Source organism: Rhodnius prolixus, unplaced genomic scaffold (genome assembly GCF_049639745.1).
Source record: "Rhodnius prolixus isolate KJV_2025 unplaced genomic scaffold, Rpr scaffold_3, whole genome shotgun sequence".
Classification (NCBI taxonomy): Eukaryota; Metazoa; Arthropoda; class Insecta; order Hemiptera; family Reduviidae; genus Rhodnius; species Rhodnius prolixus.
This window is the reverse complement of record NW_027411603.1, coordinates 9,453,912-9,474,363: the sequence shown is the minus strand read 5'-3', so window position 1 is coordinate 9,474,363 and position 20,452 is coordinate 9,453,912. Positions and strand designations below refer to the sequence as shown.

General features: G+C 30.1%; 2 protein-coding genes and 1 long non-coding RNA gene across 3 annotated transcripts in view; 1 reads left to right on the top strand and 2 right to left on the bottom strand.

Moving 5' to 3' along the window:
* LOC141452213 (uncharacterized) overlaps positions 1 to 15,539 on the bottom strand; it is a 38,928-nt gene extending 23,389 nt beyond the window's left edge. Inside the window, exons 1-4 of the mRNA XM_074124140.1 lie at positions 15,524 to 15,539; positions 15,268 to 15,430; positions 15,134 to 15,176; positions 11,053 to 11,065 (exon numbers count right to left, since the gene is read on the bottom strand). Coding sequence (XP_073980241.1) covers positions 11,053 to 11,065; positions 15,134 to 15,176; positions 15,268 to 15,430; positions 15,524 to 15,539 — 235 coding nt within the window. The remainder of the gene's footprint in view (positions 1 to 11,052; positions 11,066 to 15,133; positions 15,177 to 15,267; positions 15,431 to 15,523) is intronic.
* Positions 10,318 to 10,751, top strand: LOC141452802 (uncharacterized). Its single transcript, XR_012457633.1, has 2 exons — positions 10,318 to 10,460; positions 10,530 to 10,751. It is a non-coding gene; the product is annotated as an uncharacterized lncRNA (long non-coding RNA).
* Positions 15,540 to 16,050: 511 nt separating the features above from the next.
* LOC141452799 (L-rhamnose-binding lectin ELEL-1-like) lies at positions 16,051 to 20,136 on the bottom strand. The gene is made up of 4 exons (XM_074125241.1): positions 19,983 to 20,136; positions 18,110 to 18,293; positions 16,859 to 17,000; positions 16,051 to 16,186 (listed from the first exon to the last, which is right to left on the bottom strand). The coding sequence occupies exons 1-3, from the start codon at positions 20,044 to 20,046 to the stop codon at positions 16,886 to 16,888; spliced, it is 363 nt and encodes a 120-aa protein (XP_073981342.1). The 5' UTR covers positions 20,047 to 20,136; the 3' UTR covers positions 16,051 to 16,186; positions 16,859 to 16,885.
* Between the last annotated feature and the right edge of the window lie 316 nt (positions 20,137 to 20,452).

Sequence of the window (20,452 nt, the reverse complement as noted above, 5' to 3'; positions counted from 1 at the left end):
TTGATCAATGCAGGTACGTAGTACGCTATCATGAGGTCCAATGGTTACTGACCATTCAACCCATTACCAATGAAAGTTTTATCTGACTTTATGCAGATCGGTCGCAATAGGACCAAAAAATATCTTTTCAGGAGTGGGTTATTTTTTCCTTCTAGTGACATCTAGCTTCTAGTTAAATACATTTTGGGACCCCAGTCTGCAAAATGACACCTATAAAGACAGATTTTTATATGCACATATAAGCACATAAAGACAGACGAAGTAGGACTCAAATATGAAATAATATAAAAATTGAGTTTAAATCATACTAAGTTAATGCCGAAAAAATAAATCTTGGAAGAATTTTAAGTTATTTAACAGAAATACAAACAGATATTGGTTGCTCTTTTCAAATTATTATTTTTAAATAAAATTAAAAGTAAAATATTATTTGTACTAATAAAATATTAGGTTATTACTACGTACTATAAATAAATTACTTAGGAATTAAATAAAAAATCTGGTATAATTTAAAATATTTTAGATACAATTTGACTAATAAAAAGTATGTTTTTATTAGCTTTTTTACGGACAATTAGTTTTATAGTTTTAAATGTAGAATAATGGGTATTTAAAAACATATTTGTTCTAAATATAACTTTATTGCCCATGAGAATTGATGGCTATGTGACAATTTAATTTTGATAAAGGCAATTTTTATATTTTAATGAAATTTAATATTTATTTAATAAAGTTTGTTTTTACGCTTTAAAAGATATATCTGCAATAGATGACAGCAGTGATAGGAAGAATACATTAATTTCCTGTATTTCTACATTTCTTACATGTATTTTTTACGTTATCCTTCGATCTTGAAGTTTCTTATACTTTATACGTTTTTCTGCGAGTGAGTGTATTTATTTATTTTACGCAAGAATGTAAAAAAGAAAAATAAGAATGCATTCTACAAAATTGTTTTTCAATTTAACATTTATTTGTATGCTTTGAACCAGTTATGGTATATAACACTTCTAATTTATATAGTTCTTCATCTTCAAATTCATAAATAAAGAGTGAAAACTTTATTTACCTACAACAAACTGATAAAAGTATTTCTGATAATTGTAAAATGTCTGAAACCGGTTTGGAGTCCAATAAACATGCGTGCTATGAATACTCAAACCGATTCTTTAAAAGAAAATACAGCTTATGAGAAGTTCGACACTCAAAGCAAAACCATATAGTATACATTTAGCAAAGGTTTCTGGATAATGATTTTATTTTTCATAGCTCTTACGTTCATTGTATTTTAAACCGGTTCTGGACATTCATCCATTATCAGCTATTTATTGATTTAAAGTTAAAGAACTTAATAAATCAAAAGTGTAATAAACCAAAATTAGTCCAAACAAATGAATGAATAATTAATTAAATGTTAAATTGAAAAACAGTTTAACAGTTACCAAGTTAGTTGAATGAATAAATCACGACTAAGGCTAATGATTAATACAAAGATTTAACTAACGACTAAATTAGACGTAGCTCTTGCGAAGTTAGCGCAACTCTTCATGCATTAGATTAGGAATAAACATGCATATTACATATAATAACTACATACTTGTTTTATTAATTGATTCCTGACAAAATTTGTGTATATTCATAGACTTTACATCTACCATTGGACTGGGCTTCCATTGATGAACAGTTTTGTAAGCAGTAGTAGTAGGTCTCTAGTATCAACAGGATTCAATCTGAAAATCAAAATTATTCAAAGTAATTAAAATATAAGGCTTACTGAGTTTTATCTTGAATAAAACAGCAACACAAAAAACATTTGTAATAATCTATAAACTATTATTCATAAAAATTGAATAAATGACAGTAATTAAACTAAAGGATTGATAAGTACATATAAATTATTTTTAAGAGCTAAATAATTTAAAGAAGTTAATAATTGCGATAAAGGAGATTTATACTGAATGAGCTAAATCAAGTCCTATTTGGAGATGTATAATATTTAACAAGTAATTTGCTGCTTCTCCATAACTTGTACCTTTTCATATATTTGATTAAAGAAGATATTGAATGCAGTTAAGAAATAAATATTGACATTAAAAACTTGAAAAAAGTGAGTGAAGGGTGATAATTACTCTCTTATCAATTAATTCATAACTTAATTGTCATTTAATACAAACAGGGTGAACCAGTAAGTAATGTCCATAGGCCTACTCTGTGTAGTACATTTAAAGTGGAGTTCAATTACGTATTGGCCAGCTTCATATTTTCCACTATTCTTGAGTGACATCACTTAATTGTTTAAAAAATTTTCTAACATTTTCTCAAATATTTCAGAGAGATCAGAAGTAAATGTTTAAAGTGCAATTTGTAACCTTTGACTTCTTTATTTTAAGACAGCCTACTTTAAAAATTGACTACTATTTTTATTGACACGCTCAGGTCAAGCTGATGTCGAAAAGTTTTTTCTTACGACCTAAGGGATTAAAAATTCTACATAAATTAGAAAATTAATTAATACTGAATATGTAAGTCATAGATGAAAAAAAAAAAAAAAAAAAGATGAAACGAAAAGAAAGATTCAAAGTATTAAAACATTTTCTTTTCAAAGATTTTATTCATAAAATGATAACGTATTTGCAGATATTTAGTCGTATATAAAAAGTTATTGTAAGAATATAGCACTACTAAGGGAATAGTAAGTATGTAATCTTACAATTTAATAATGGAATGTACACTCAATTTAATATTTTATATTTCATTACCATAGCGGAGATTCCACACTTGGACCCCATACAACAGACCATAACATACGAAAGAAATAATTACTAATATAAGCATTCGTAAAAAATCATTAAAAAAAATAAATAACCAAAAACCAGTTTCGTTGTGACTTTATATTTGAAGAAAGAAGAGATTATTAGTGACTTTTTAAAACAATACTTGAACAAGAATATGCTTTCACTATTCTTCATGCAATTTTTTTAACTAAAAACAATAATTTTAATTAGCAAAGATGTAATAAAAGTAAATGTTTATGCTATCTAGCGGAGACTATTAGAACTAGTAAGATTAACTTAACCTAGGTTTAGTTTAGGCAGTTGCCGCTAGATCGTATTGAGTATCACTTTAGCATAACAATTTGTTTTATTTTAATTATAATTTTGTAGCGAGAAAAATAAAGATTTTTTCATTGTTTCTTTGAAGAATTGTACACTTAATTCATTATTTATTGCTTTTTTTTTTATATGGTGGCTTTAATTAGCCACAAATTCTGACATTTTTTCTACAAATTGTGAGAATAAAAGAAATAATATACTCTAATTGGGAGCAATAAATTACAAACCCTGCTATATTAATTTAAATTCAGAGACATGCATTATGGCAAAGGCAGCTAGAAATATTATTTACAAATTTCTACGATGTGTATTGATCATTCTCAACTACAAGTAACAACTAATAAAATATCAATAATTTAATAAACTTACGGTTTTCAAGAGTACATGTAGATACAGAGTAAATACATACATGTCTATAAATAGATACATGTCTATAAATCCATGTCGCACGGCAATCAAGTCAATCTCCCATATTCCTCTGATCTTCCGACACCATCTAATAGAAAAAGAAATTTTTGAAATGTGGTGAGCTCCGTGGAGCCAAACAACATCTTTGATTTTGTCCGTCGTATCGCGCAGGTTTATTGAAACGTTAACCGGTTTCGGTCTTTCATGCATAATCAGATGTTAATTACTCACTTTGGTGGAGTGATTTTGACTTCACTTACATTATAGTTTTGTACTTCACTTTCAGACTTAGCATTCAATTGGATATGTTTTTCCTGCAACAAAATGAAAGTACTGAGTGCATTCCATAAAATCTCTTAAATAAAAAATCCTTTTCTCAATAATTCCTTTAAAACGATACGAGACATTTAAATCAAAAGAGCTTATAAAGGGCCATAAAAATATTGTAGTTACTAGTCCCCATTAAACCTATTATGCGTAGAACAAATATGAGCAAAGGTTAAATCTTATATCCAAAAATTCTGTCTGTTTATTAAAGTTGGTAAGCATATAAGACAATAAAGATTCTAATTAAAGCAGAAAGAAATAAAAAACAAAAAAAATAGTGCAACTCGCAATATCAATGAAAAGTATATGTACCTCTTTAAAGGAAAACTAAAAACAGATAACTTTCATAATTTACCTTAATTAGTATTGATTATAAATGTAACAAGGGGCATTTAAGTCGATATTGAAGAAAGTAACAAAGAGTGCAGAAAAAGGCTTTCCAATAATCTTATTTTTAATAAAACCATTCTTACACAACTAACATTAGATTGTCCAAAAGTAACTAGCTTTGGAACAAGGAGGATAAAAATAAAATTGCTACTTTAGGGAGATACTTCTCTAGATACAAATATATTCATTCAAACAAATTGTCACAAATAGTGTATGCAATCTGATCATTTCTGGTCACAAAATAATAATAACATTTCATGAAGTATCTCATCATTTATTTCTCAACAATATGTCTATTAATGGCTGCCCTGATAATTTATCTATATCTGTTTTATCCACCACATTTTTCAAGATAAAACTATTTATTAAAAATGATATGAGAGTTACTTACTTGCAAGAAAACTAAATTAGTGCGCTAAATTTTACATTCTCAAAAGCTAGTTATAGTCTACTGGAGGTACTTCATTAATCAGAATTCAAGAGCAACTAAAATTTCCAATATACAGTTTAAAGAAGTAATACATAAAATCTAATCATTAACGTCAGGCCCGTAAAGAGTTTCTTAGGGGCATCATTGCTGCTAAATTTCCTGGAGTACCGGATAAGCGAATAATCTGCTGCGCTAAGATTTTATTAGAGGTTTCTTTCTTTTCCTATTTTCAAAGTTTAAGAATTTATTTATAGTAAGGAGTAAGTTGACGTACCATTAAATTTACCATCAGAATGAATGAATGTATAGCCCAAGTGGAATTTTCTTTATAGTTTTCATAGTTTGTAGAAATCTTTCTAAAATTGCAAGTAGCTATAAAAAGATAAATTATTAAACATGCTTTTTTTGTGTGTGTGTAGACGTAGATGTAGAGAAAGAGGTAATCTCCAAACTTTTGTGGTGTGAAAATAAGCAGAAATGGGTACTGTGTGGAGATGAGCTACAGTTTAACAGGGTAAGCTCAACCCAATTACCTCCACCCACCATTTATTTCTACGAATCTTAAATGAATATTTTTAGTACTTGTTCTTACTTTAGAATACGTTGACATCAGATACATCAAGACTAGTGAATTATATTTCCGGCATTATGATTTAAATTTATCTACCTGCTTTTATATTCAAATGGCCATTTTCCCTAAAACAAAGAAAACAAAAGAAATAAATTAGTTTCTCAACAATTCTAAGAAACTATCGCAAAAATGTTATATAAATTTGAAGTAAGAATATATTCCAGTAACCAATGTCGTAATCGTTAGAATAGTTTATAATTTGAACAAAAACTAGCAAATTTTTAATCTGTACAAAGTGGATTTTGTTTTCACATTAGAAAGAATAAATAAATATGAAGTGTACACATATTGTTACACATATATGTATATTAAATGGTTTCTTTTGTAAAAAGATATTGGTTTTAAAACAAAGTATTTATTCTAATGCAAGACTGATGATGAGTTCATGAGTTTATTTTATCTTCTAAGATGTTACATTAAGTATTACGACAATACGAAGCACTTCACGAGGCGAAAACTTTGGCTGTAATAAAAAAAAAAGAGATCATTACCTAAGAAAAAAAATTTAAAAAATTATAAAAGCACAAAACATTCACTCCTAATTCATAGCAAACTACACAAAAAGATATAGCATTTTTGATTATGATTATAATAATGTTTTGAATTTGTAAAATGCCATTGCGTTGAACTACCGCATAAGTCTAGCGAGTATATCAAGATAAGCAGAGTAATCAGGATGACTTTCAAAGTTACGAGAAAAACGAAGCAATTGTGGGCTCTTTTTTTATTCTTATTTTGGGAGTTAGATTGTTGCATATCTCTGAATAGTTCTTGGGTGGAATATTATGATGAGAATAAACATAGATGCGCTTTCTCTATTTCATTACTATAGCGCAGTCCTCACACTTGGCCCCCATACAACAGACCATAACATAAGAAAGAAATAATTACTAATATAAGCGTAAGTGAATAAGTATTAAAAAAAAAAAACCAAAAACTAGTTTTGTTGTGACTAAATTCATATTTGAAACAACAAAAGATTATTAGTTACTTTTTAAAACAATACTTGAAAAAGAATATGCTTTCACTATTTTTCATGCAATTTTTTAAACTAAAAACAATAATTTTAATTAGCAAAGATGTAATAAAAGTAAAGGCTTATGCTATCTAGCGGAGAATATTAGAACTAGTAAGATTAACTTAACCTAGGTTTAGTTTAGGCAGTTGCCGATAGATCGTATTGAGTATCACTTTAGTATAATTTGTTTTATTTTAATTATAATTTTGTAGCGAGAAAAATAAAGATTTTTTCATTGTTTCTTTGAAGAATTGTACACTTAATTCATTATTTATTGCTTTTTTTTTTATATGGAGGCTTTAATTAGCCACAAATTCTGACATTTTTTCTACAAATTGTGAGAATAAATGAAATAATATACTCTAATTGGGAGCAATAAATTACAAACCCTGCTATATTAATTTAAATTCAGAGACATGAATTATGGCAAAGGCAGCGAGAAATATTATTTACAAATTTCTACGATGTGTATTGATAATTCTCAACTACAAGTAACAACTAATAAAATATCAATAATTTAATAAACTTACGGCTTTCAAGAGTACATGTAGATACAGAGTAAATACATACATGTCTATAAATAGATACATGTCTATAAATCCATGTCGCACGGAAATCAAGTCAATCTCCCATATTCCTCTGATCTTCCGACACCATCTAATAGAAGATGCGAAGGACATTTTTGAAATGTGGTGAGCTCCGCGGAGCCAAACAACATCTTTGATTTTGTCCGTCGTATCGCGCATGTTTATTGAAAGCTTAACCGATTTCGGTCTTCCATCCATCATGTTAATGTTAATTACTCACTTTGGTGGAGTGATTTTGACTCCATTTATATTATAGTCTTGTAGTTCACTTTCAGACTCAGCATTCAATTGGATATGTTTTTCCTGCAACAAAATGAAAGTACTGAGTGCATTCCATAAAATCTCTTAAATAGTTTAGTGAAAATAAAAAATACCATTCTCAATAATTCTTTTAAAATGATACAAGTCATATAAATCAAAAAGAGCTTATATATGATGAGAATAACTTCGGTTTGCATGGGGAGTTGCAGTTAGACTAAAGAAGATTTGATACTTCAATTTTCTAAAAGTTTGCTTGTAAATCAGTACAATGGCAATGTGTATGTGAACTTCGCTTTAAACCTCTGGCTGTCTTTTTCACATTAGTACCACGAATCACTTTTAATATACATCGCTATATAAAACTGGATTCATTTCATTAAAACCATATTTTAATTTTTTAGAAAATGTAACAGGTTATACCTTGTTACATCAATTTGCTTCTGTTACCCAATTAAAACGTGAATTTATTTTCTTTTTCTTTTTTTAATGCTATTCATTATCATGAAATGAACGAGTTCAAACTTGAACAAATAAAAAAAAGGGTGAATAAAACTACTTTTCCTCGCACAACAGGAAGAAATCATCTCGGCTTTCTGAAATAGACAACACACCAAAACATGTAATAGAAAGAGATGAAATTATTATTAGGTTTACCAGATGAATTGTGTGTACATCTATCTCAAAACATTAACAGCAAATCTAACAATAACTTTACTACCCATAAACTCACTATAATTATCAAAGGATGTAGTAAATTTATTTAAACAATAAATTAAATAAAAATAAAATAAAAAAAGTAAAAATTTTTCGATTAAGGGGGGCCAAATTATTTGTAAATTAAACATTTTTCTTTTACAATTTTCGACTAGAAGTAACTTTACAAAAAAAGGCTGCATTGCAGCTATTCCACTCCATAAAGAAGAGATTCTATATATAAAGTAAATCGTCAAAATAATAATAAAAAAAAGTTTAAAAACAAAGCAAAAATTAGGAAATATTAGTTAGCATGACCTGCAAGTTAGTAAATTTTAGCTCTCACCAATTAAACGTAAAGCAGAGGCAGTATATACACTTTAGGTAGCAAGATCAACCAGCTATTATTACATTTTGGCTCTCATCATATATGTACATAAAAGAGAGTTAGAAGAATATGTATAATAGGTTTCTCGAATTAGAAAACCGTGCTTCAAAAACGTAGGCAAAATTTAGAAGCATTAGTATTAGGTCATTAGGATGACCAGAATATTAGAATATATTACTTTTTACCACTAGTATCTACAGCAGTGCTGGATTATACTTATTAAGTTGCTCGAGTTTAGGAAAATAACTTCAAAACGAAGGAAAAAAAATGCATTCTAGTCGGTAGAATGACCAGCAAATTATTATATGTTAGCTGTAACTGTTTCCGTGGACTGCACAAGTGATAAGAACACAAATTGAATGGTATTGTTGGTAGGAAGTAATATATTTCATATATTTGAAGTTCAAAATGCATTAAAACCATAGGAATTTAATTTAAAAATGTCTTGTGAGAAGCACACAAGATGTTTTATTCATCCTTTTGATCGCAATGAAAAATATATTATAAAACATAATTTTAATAGTTCTAAAAATCACCAGTAGATGGCAAGGGCATGCACTACTTAGTAAACGGAAATATTTTTTCCCTCTTTTTCTTCCTAGTTTCTTATTTCAAGGAGAAGAGCAGTTGACAGGATTATCTTGGACTTCTGATGACAAGGTATCAACAGAAATAACCATTTTAGAGTCTCCTAACGAGAATTTCTTTCTTTTTTCTAAATGCTATTCATTATAATGAAGTAAGCAAGTTTAATCTTGAACAAATACAAAAATGGGTGAATAAAACTACTTTTAAAGCCCCAAAAAAATTACTTTTAGAAAATGTGTTCAGATTTTATGAGCATAAACTAAAAAACGAAATGTCAAGGGGTGCTCTAGTTTTATTTTTCTTTTGACGTCTGAGGAACCGATGAAATCGGCTTCAATGATTTTATTTAAAGTAGGCTTAGTGGTTTCAAAAATCTTGATCTATAACTTTTATTTGAAACATTTTTCAAGTTTAGGCAGTTGCTGCTAGATAGTAATGAATATCACGTTATCATAAGTTTTAAGTTAGAATTCTTTATTTTGTAGCTAGAACAATAAAAATTTTTTCATTTTTTCTTTGAATAATTGTACACTTAATTGATTTTTTATTGCTTCTTTTTTTTTTATATGGAGGCTTTAATTAGCCACAAATTTCTGATTTTTTCTACAAATTGTGGATTAAAAAAAATAATATTCTCTAATTGGGGGCAATAAATTACAAACCCTGCTATATTAATTTAAATTCAGAGACATGAATTATGGCAAAGCCAGCGAGAAATATTATTTACAAATTTCTACGATGTGTATTGATCATCCTCAACTACAAGTAACAACTAATAAAATATCAATAATTTGATAAACTTACGGTTTTCAAGAGTACATGTAGATACAGAGTAAAGGGTTGTCTATAAATCCATTTCGCACGGCAATCAAGTAAATCTTCCATATTCCTGTGACACCATTTACTAGAAGATGTGAAGTACATTCATTTTTGAAATGTGGTGAGGTCCGCGGAGCCAGATAACATCTTTGATTTTGTCCGTCGTATCACGCATGTTTATTGAAACGTTAACCGGTTTCGGTCTTTCATGCATAATCAGATTTTAATTACTCACTTTGGTGGAGTGATTTCGACTCCACTTACAGTAGAAGTGAAGAAATTAAAAGAAAAGGGATTAACTACTTACAGTAACCGGTTTTTCAATTGACCTAAAACTCGTGTTGGAAATAGTTCAAGGTATAAGAACACTGAAATTTCTTATACGTGTATTGCAGAAACTCGAGGTGCAACTTTACTTTAAAAAGAAAGATAAACTTCTTAATGTTGACATTGGTTAAAACTTGCTAGATTGTTATTTCAGAAACACTAGAATAGGTTCCACTTTTAGAACATAAATTATAAAAGAAGATATGTACACTGGATAAAGGTGATCTCTAATTATAAGATAAATAAAATTGAACGGAACCTAGAGATTATCGGCCAAGAGATAATGGGTAAGGTTACTTACTGTAACCTGCACTGCCTTCTCTATTACAAAACTTTTTTAGATTGTAAAAAAAAAAAGATATTAAAGTGACGGAAAAATATTTAAAGTACAATGTTTTGAACTCTCAATGGCAGGAAATGCAAAAACATTTTTTTAGATTTTTGAGGTGGCCCTCTCCCACATAGATCATTTATTAAAAAGTAAATCTTTTCGCTACCCACTAAACGACTATTTATGAAGTAAAACTTAATTATTTTGTTTTATTTAAGGCGCGTCAACATCTGAGGTTATTAGCGCTCGGAGCTTTATCCAGTGCACTGCCGGCCTCCGGACAGTGTTCTCTCGTCACCGAGAACAGTTGATGACTGGATAGTGCATAGTAAGAAGCTCCTAGGAAGCGAAAATCTAAAGGCCAGCAGCTTCGATTCTAACCCGTGATCTGGTATTTGGAATTCATTCCATATTTTGGAATCCAATATTTCCTAAAGGTAAATTTTTTTAAATGTAATTTAAACCTCTTGTTGAACGAAATTACAACTTTTTATTCAGATTCAAATTAAAATATTTAACTTATGTGAATAAATGATTATTTATGTTAAAATGTTTTAGGTATAAAAAATAATGGTTAAGACTACCTGAAGAAAAGCTCCATAAGATAGGTAATAACATGGTAGGTAAAGGAGATTTTTCCTTATTGATTTAACGGAATGTAGAAATGGAGCGAATCATTTCAACTTACGTGCTGGATGTGAAGAAAGGCGATCATGCAAGTCGACAAAGGGAAGCCCAGGGGCGAAGGCACTAGCTAAAGAAAAAAAAAATTACATTAAAACCTTTTTTAATGCTGAAATGATGAATGATGCTTACCCTCTAAACTAGCCAATGTTATGTATAGCATACAGCATATTAATACTACTTCAATTAACAATGAAATAAAAATGCCATTTAAATAAAAGTTTATACAAGTATATTAAAGAAGACAGGTGGGTTCTTATAAGGAATGTTACGAAATAAGAAACTTCATTGTGAATAAATAAAAGTGCCTGAGGGAAAGAGATACGAAAGTCAGCAGCAGCGAACCGTTCATCCTTGATAATAATTAGGGAGCCCACCTTGGAGATAATTACTTATTTATACAAGAAAAAAAAATGAGAAGTCAAAAATAAAGAAATTATATTGAGATGAAAAACCAACTGATGTTGTTGTTGTGAAAATGTTCAATTTTCGAAGAAATCACGAAAAACTGAAAAATTGTATTCTAAATCTAAATTACTATTTTTTTTTTTTTTTTGTCTGAAATGTCACTGAAAAATCATTGTTTTCTACTTAAAAAAATTAATATATCTAATAAATTTCACCTAATTTAAATGAAACAGAAAATCTAAAAAATTTACTTGTGTAAGTAGTTAAGGCAAAATTATATTTTTATGCAGTGTGCCCTTTGAACGAAAGATCTCTATAACATAGACTTATGAGTCTGAAATAATACGCAGACGTTCGAAAATTTGTTTTACTATAGTTTGAGTCATGAGCAAAGTTTATGATTTTTTCACTCACTATTTGGTTCAACAGTCCTTAAAGTACGACCTGAACCTCCTCAAAATGTTTTCTCCATTCATCACGGTCTGTGGCCTTAAGGCGCCATTTTCTCACTCCAACCCGACGAAGGTCATCCAGCTATCTAAGTGGAGGGCGCCCTCGAATTCTTCTTTATCCTGGGTTTTCATTTAACAGTTTTCGGGGTACTCTACCCGCAGGTATCCTCTCCACGTTCCCAACCATCTTAATCTTCCCTTCTTTATTTGGGCCACTACTTCTGGTTCTCCAAACAATTATATCAGTTCTAGATTCTTTCTTATTTTACAGACGCCACTCTCGCAATGATTTTCGGGCCAAATATCTTTCTAATATTTTTCTTTCCCAAACCCCGAGGATCTTTTCATTTTCTTTGCTGAGCACCCATGTTTCGCTGACGTATGTGACGATGGGTCTGATAATGGTTTTATAGGCTATTATCTTAGCCTTGCGGGACTAATCCTTAAACCGCAAAACCTTTTGAACAGCGAACAGGCTGTTTATGATTCTCTAATTTATAAATGTATTGTTTTTCTTTACTATGTCAACTCCTTTTGTACGGAGATATCCCAAAAACAAATAAAAAAGTAAGATAAAACCAATTATCATACAATTTTATCTATAAAAATTCAACACTACTCATCTGAAATTGGGACATCATTCAAAACTCGATTGATTTGATTTGATTGGAAATTTTGTCCCAAAAATACCAGAATAGTGTCGAATGATAGTTATAAATAAATTTACAGCTTCAAATCTTTGTCATCATCTTTGTCTTTGTAAATTCATGGATTCCATTAAATTTGGAAATAAAGTTTTCAAACGTATCAAGGTAAATGACGGTATCATCTGAAATCTCTGTGGAATGCCCTCTGGGATCTGCGATTACCGTTAACAAACATCCTACAGCTGATTTTGGACGCCAGAATACTGTACCTTTCAAAGCAAAAAAGAGGCCAACAGAATGGTGAAGGAAAAAAAACTATCAATCCTGCTAAGAAGATCCTTAAACTTCTCTTAAAACTGGAGAAATATACAGACCGAGTTGTTGCGAAAAGTCTCAAATTCCACAGCATGTAGAACTAAGTTACTGAGAATCAATTTATTTCTTTATAGATGGTTTCTAATTTTAGTAACTGTCGTGCATGATTTAATTACTTTAATCTATGTTCATAAATCTTATGTGAGTATCCTATTAGGAGATACTCAAATACAAAGTATTCTTTACAGACTACTTCAAATGTAATCATTCCAATAACAATCCATAATTTACTTTTTAAACTAAATATTCTATCGCCCATAGAAGTTTCATCATCAAACACCCATCTTGGATGAACCAGAAAATAGGACAGGACATTCTTTAGCCACAATTTTCTCCATAAGATTTATGTCTTTGACCACCAGAATTCATACACGGCTGTGCAGTATTTGTTATCGGGTAGATTACAAGCTTTATCATAGATTTCTGACAGTGATTTTTCCCGATTTAACCTCTGGAAGAAAGTGTCCAAAAATAGTAAAGACGGAGAGTGTGCGACTCCTCGCCGAATCTAAATAATTATTAAATAGTTAGTATTTAATTAATGTGGCTTCTGAATTTGTAGATTTCTTACCAAGTCAACAATATTAGGATTAGTTCATGGAGATGCTAATATAATATGGCGTTTTATGTGCATATCAGATAATCTTGAGAGATATTTTGCATTTATTGTGTTTATTATTTGTTACGTTCATATTAGAGAACACTTTTTTAGAAACATATTATGTTGATTCAAACCTACAACAATAAGTGACAGCGGGTAAATTTGGAAAATTGCTCGTTGGTACAAATTAATCTTACGGATAATGACAATGTCCCTATATACAACAATATTATAATTTCAATTTTTATTTTTCTCAATTCAATAAGTTTGTGTGCCACTGTTAAAATTCCCGTACCAAACTGAGGCACGCGTGCCGCGGGTTAGCCACCCCTGAGAAAATCATTTAATGTTATTTGCAAATATTAGCTATTTGTAAATTGTGCGAAATTGCAAAATTGTTTCATTAAAACTGAACGCCCCAGATATACAGACTTTTCAACAAAACTTATGAGTCAGATGGGGAGCTGATTACCAAAACAAAACACATAAAAGTTGAAGCTCAACTTTTTACTTCCTCATTTAAACTACTAAGGAAAGAATTGCAAACAAGTCAAATTTTCGACACTGTTTTTCAGTACTCTACTAAAGAATAATAGCTGACTGACTTAGCAAGATAGGTATCCTAATTTACTTCTAGTAAAACTACGTCTAATAAAATAACAGATCAGAAGATAATATTGAAAAAAATATTGTTGTGTGAATAATCAAGAATTCTCAGTTACACTGCATGATATTACTTGTGCCAGATGGTACACTTACCGACCAGGCAACCAAAAGAAATTATTCAAATTAGGGATACATAAAAAAAATCCACTTACCTGGAAGAAAACTTAACACATCGAAAACGAAGAGAAAATAAAAAAGAATCTAAGAACACATAAAACTGGAAAGAAGAATTCTTGAACCATTTTCAGATGCTGAATCACCTTAACTTTGTTAGAATTTCTTATTTCATATGATAATACATATGATTAACAAAACAGTAAAAATGTATATAAAGAGCAATATATTTTATTATCATTTGTTAAGCACTCTAACTACACATTCAAAGTTTGAATTTCAAACATCAAAAGAAGGCTTTTACACAGGTTATCAAACAGGTAATAATAGGTAGCCTGCTAAACCCACATTGATAACTGCCGAGAATAGTGAATGTTTTCTCTTCTGTATCCTAATTCTAGGCCACTAGAATTTCATACAAGTTGTCCAGTTTTGGAAATACAAGTAACAATTTTGCCAAGAATCATGAATGTTTTATTATCTGTATTCCATTTCTATGCCCCCAGTATGTAGTACAGGTAGGGTTGGCCTGATTTGGAACGTAAAGTAAGAAAAAAGGATTAAAAAAGGAAACTAGGTATACTTTGGCCAAGAATTTAGCCCACATATGTCTTACTTTACAAATACTATTATCAATTATTTTTGATTGAATTTTATGACATTTTGAATAAAAAAAATTTCCCTAAACACAAAATATTTTTTAATCCATTTACTTATTAATTATGGTGGTGCACGAGGAGAAGGACCATGCGGTCGGGACTTTTGATAATAAAATATTTCTGATTATATAATATCTTTTTTTCTCACTTGATTTAGACTAGAGCTTTTAAAAGAAATTCAAGTTTTTAAGACGAAAATAGAAAGCTAATACTTACGACATCATTTTGGCGATCCCCAAAATTTGGCTCGATAGATTTCCTTTAAAATTGAAATTTTAGTTTAGTAATAAACTATCTTTATTATTTAATCAGTGATTGAAAATGAGAGTTGGTTCGTATCTGACACCTACTTGATTGTGGGAAGTAAAGCCTGCCTGAAAAAATAGGCCGTTATTCTATTTGTCAGCTGATACAATGCAATTAATAATCTTTTTTCACCGTTTCTCTTTTGCACTAGGAAGGTGTGACTGCTGTAATCCGAGTAACTTGGTCTAGTAATTCCATCGGTTAATCCTTATCAATAATTTGCTCATATCAGAATTTTTCTCCGTCATATAATCTCCGAGGGGTTGAATAAAAAGGTGCTAGAAGCTATGGGTACTTCACTGTTAGTTGCAGGCATAGGCACTTGGTACGCCCTAATCATTAAGACGCGTGTTCCTAATGTTACTATCGTAATTTTTTCACAGCCTCATTTTTTCAATAGTACTGTTCACGAACAGATCTATTAATCAACGAATTCAGCCACCTGGATTCTAATTCTCGATTCATGCTGATTTCTTGCTGAGTACAATTGCTGAGGTCCTATATCTATGTAACTGTCTCATTTACAAGTTATCTTGGTATTCTTGAAGAATTAAACTTCTATATCCCGGTGGAGTTGTAGTGGATAAACCAAAGAATTTTATTTTGATACTTTAAACGACGCAATATGCAATGAGGCTTACTTACCCTTTCTTTATCGCCACAATGAGTAATTTTTAGATCATATTTTATCACAAGCTCTGTATACTCCAAAACCTTATGTAATAGGGATCATAATAACCTTTTTAACACTACATAGACGTTGTGATTTAAAATTACAATATAATTAAGAATCCACAGATAATGGTTTAAAAATTTGTCTGTTAGGATTGTTCTGTTAGATGATTTTATTCACTCCACAAAATAGAATATATAATACCTTCCTTAAAATAGTATGAAATTACGCTAATAAAACCTCCACAGCAAGTAACCAACTAAGATGGATGTTTTAGGAACATTTATCACCTGAAAAATGAGAAAATGTACTATTTTAGTGCGCTTTAGGAATATAAAATATGTTTCAAAACACATTTAACCCAACAGTTAACAAAAAACTGAACAACCTGTTCAGATTCTACAAAATTACGGGAAATTATTATTGTAATGAAATAAAAAATTTTTATTATTAAACATTATTTTCGTGTATGTAATCTAACTGCTACGTGACGATAACTAAGCTCGCGGGGATGTTATTCAATAACTCTGTTTCAGAATTGTTCGTAATTTCCTTCCGTTTTTGCCATATTTATTTCTAATAAACCAGCCAGAAAGATTAATTATAGACAAAAAATTGTGTCTTCAATTTATTGCTATAATATATCATACCTAAGTCCTATTTTAAGGATACCGTAACCAAAACTTATTTTGACACATTGTTTAAATAAACGAAAAAAAAGCAGTGTGTGCCAATACTTTTTGACCCACGGTAACTTGACATTGAAGACTAATTCTGAATTCAACATGGAACACCAGATAAAATGGTTTTCGCGTCGCAATGGATACAGAATACAAAAGAAAAAAGAGGGCACTCAGGAAATGCTTTGAATGCAGAGATTCTTCGCCGAGTATTAAACGATTATCGATTAGTTTAAAATGTTAAGTTATAAAATGGTAACGGATCTATAATAAAATCCTTACACTATCAAAGGCCCAATCGAGTTGTAATTAATTCCTCTTTATGCAACTATATTCCACCTCAAGATACTTGTAAGTATTAAAGCAAGGGTCTCCAAATACAGTGTTGCTTGCATTTACAGTACAATTTCTAAAATTATTACATCTGAAATAAAAGGTATTAAAATTATTATATTTTAAAAAAGCACATTAAAAATACCTACTGCACAGGTATTTACATGTCTGACTGATAAACCTACAATGAAATTGGACTACTTAAAATTTAAATTCCCCATTTACAACGTGTTATACAATAAACTTAATCTTTTAAGATCTCTTAAGAAAGGGCTTTACCACATTCCCTCAGATTATTGCTTGTTCGAAGAAAATAGGCCTATAACAAGAGAGAATTTCCTAAGATATTTAGCGCGCCAGATTTGCAAATTTTTCTTGAGACATCACTCTAAATTATTATTTCTAATTCAGCAAACTAGTCACTCGCATAGTAGCCTAAAATTTTTAGATGTGATTTTTTCATGTGTGTTAGATATGTTCTCGAACAGTGTATAAGTTTTGACCTCCAAAGTAGGACATATTCTGGGAAATACTTTTGGATCTTTCGTGGCGCGCGTACTGATGGATTGCGCTCACTGGGTTTTATAAAAAATAAAATAAACGATAAAACAACTATACTATTTTTTTTTCTATTGAATTCGTAAATCTCGTGTTTGTTTTGGGAACTTATTGTAAGAGTTTGACCATAGTTTATTTTGGTGGTTACGATTTTAATAATGAAACTATCGGTATCTTATCACATTTTTTTTCATTATATTTGTAATCTGTGGTGACCAGACGACTTAATTTTTTCAAAATTCATTTTATAATTTCATGAATCTATGATTTAGACGTCTAACATTTAGGAAAAAATAATAATTGGAAGGAAATTTAGTATCTAATCTTGAGCATTTAGAAAAATATAGTCGAGGGGATATACAACCCGTTCGTTTTATTCTGGACTTCAATAAATCAGCAAAATTGATACAAAGAACACCCAATTGATTTCATAAATTTTTACTACGGGTCGTAACTGTCCAGAAAATACATTTAAATTTTTTATTAACGATTTACTACACCCTCCAATTATAGCTAATATTCTGGAAGTACCATCCATTATAGGCGTGCGCAAGGTTACGTCACCATTGTTGAATTATATATACATAATAGTAACATTTTTATGAACAAAAAAGTTAAAAAAGTTATTAAAAAATTCGTTACCTTGATTGCATAATATTTAGTCCTGTTTCGGCGACACAGTCAACTCTGAACATAGAGCCATCCCAAGGGCAAATTGCTCTACTCTTCCTCCCGTACGTAACATTTTCGATTCTCAAGTAGGAATCATTGTGGCAACCAATCAATAGTTCATGATGTTCACATGCAATGGAAAAATACTTTTCATCTGAAATTGTGACATTAACTAATTATGGGCCTTACTTTTCGACAAATTAATGTGTTAGTAAAAGTTTAAAAGAAAAGGGCATTTAAAAAAACTAAATATTATACAATTTGTTGTACTTCAGTATAGTAATCGTTAATTTTATCAGGCTAAGCAAAACTGTTAGGTGTCGTTGACGGAGGACTGAATATTGTTTAATTTGTGGAACTTATTTCACAGTTTTACAATTATAATTTGGCTATGAAGTAAAAAGTTGTTATTTGCGGAATGGGAACTGCAAACTCCCATTTACTAAAAGTTCACGTGGTAATCACTGCATTAAACCAGATGTACCTTGAAGCTCACTTCAATAGGAATGTATTAGATTTATTGCAGCCGGTACGATCAAGATAGGCATTCTCAACGAGATTGATGTCAGAGACTACATACAATAATATCTCCTTAAATGAGAGAAGAACGGAATTCTAAGTGAGGCAATAAGAGGCACACTCCGTGGAGTTATAAAAGAGAATTTCGCAGCACCAGTTAAGTTGGCTAGGACACTAAACAAAATTCAGAACGCTTATATCTAGCACTTAGAAACACTAGAGAAGATTTCTTAGCCAATCATCATGGATCCATTGGTCGTGGATTGAATTAAGAAGAAAGGAAGATATACAGGGTGACTTTTTTTTTTAAACGGCGGGAAATTTCGAAAAAATAAAAAAAACGTATTTAATCATTTTTAGTCTAGTTTATTTTCAGTGATTGATCCATTTTTTTAAACCCTTGTATCTCGAGATACAGCATCCAACTTTTGTTTTTTCAAATGGAACGTTATTTTTTTTTCTCCATACTTTTTATAGTATTTGATATTTATTAAAAAAACAAAAAAACATTTTTGAAATCGGTTAGGTTTTTCAAAAGTTATGGTCATTTATAATATGAAAAAAAAAATCCGTTTATTGTCAAAATTACGTTATTTTTTTTAAAGAATCTGTTCAAACTGGGCACAATCAACGGATAGACATGCCAAAACTCTGGACTCCCACGCTTTGCTTGTAGCAGCACTTATGGTGGCGAAGTCAAGATCTAGGCAGGCTAGAGTTATTCGACGTTCAGGTTGTTTTTTCTACAAACGTTTGGTGTGGAGTTTTAGGAAATCAACTAATTGACCCATACTTCTACAGAGAGAACTTAACTGGTGTTAGGTATCTAACTGTTTTAAGAGACATTTTAAGAGAGAAAAACCCTCACAGCTAAGTTCAAATTAAATTTTGTAAATATTTATAAATTTAAAAAAAATTTTTTCAACTTTTGTAGATTTACCAGTGTTTATAACAAAAAGGTGTTATTTTTTGTCCTTAGTTAGATGAACAATTGAAGTTTTTACTACGATTTATTTCAAAACAATCGCGAAAAGAATGCTCTAAATTTTTTATTTATTTATAAACCCTCACAGCTAAGTTCAAATTAAATTTTGTAAATATTTATAAATTTAAAAAATAATTTTTTCAACTTTTGTAGATTTACCAGTGTTTATATCAAAAAGGTGTCCTCTAAACAATACAGGAACACCCATCACAAACAGTTTTAAATTACATAGAACATAATAAATAAGCTGTCGGATCAACTTCACAAAGAGTAACAGAAGATGATTTTATTGCAATACAAAATATATAAGTAAACACTTTTTAATTAAATATTTCTTACCTGCTTTGATATTGCTAAGGAGAACTGAAAGTAAGACTAGTCTGATTTTAATCATTTTTCGCATCAATCTGGGAAATAACTAACTAGAGATCATAGAGATCAGAGGCTATATATAAGTGGAGAAGATGCCAAAAGAGATACAAGATAAACAATAAATACAGCAAGAGTAGTTCGTGGTTAGGCCCATAGATGGCAAAACAGTCGGATACTCTACTATTTTAGGTCTCCAACTCCATTAATTTGATCATTGAAGTTATTAATGTTAATATTCAACTGTTGAAAATATCAGGATCACGTTTACTAGAGGCCTTAAATTACCCACAATTTTGACCAACTCTTGCGAAATTCAAAAAATCTAGCGCGAAGACCCACCACAATTTTCTTTTTCTAACCGTCATTTACCCAAAAGAGAATTCACAATATAGCTTCTGAGTTTTCTTTTTAGCTAAATTGAAGTGAAACTCTCACAA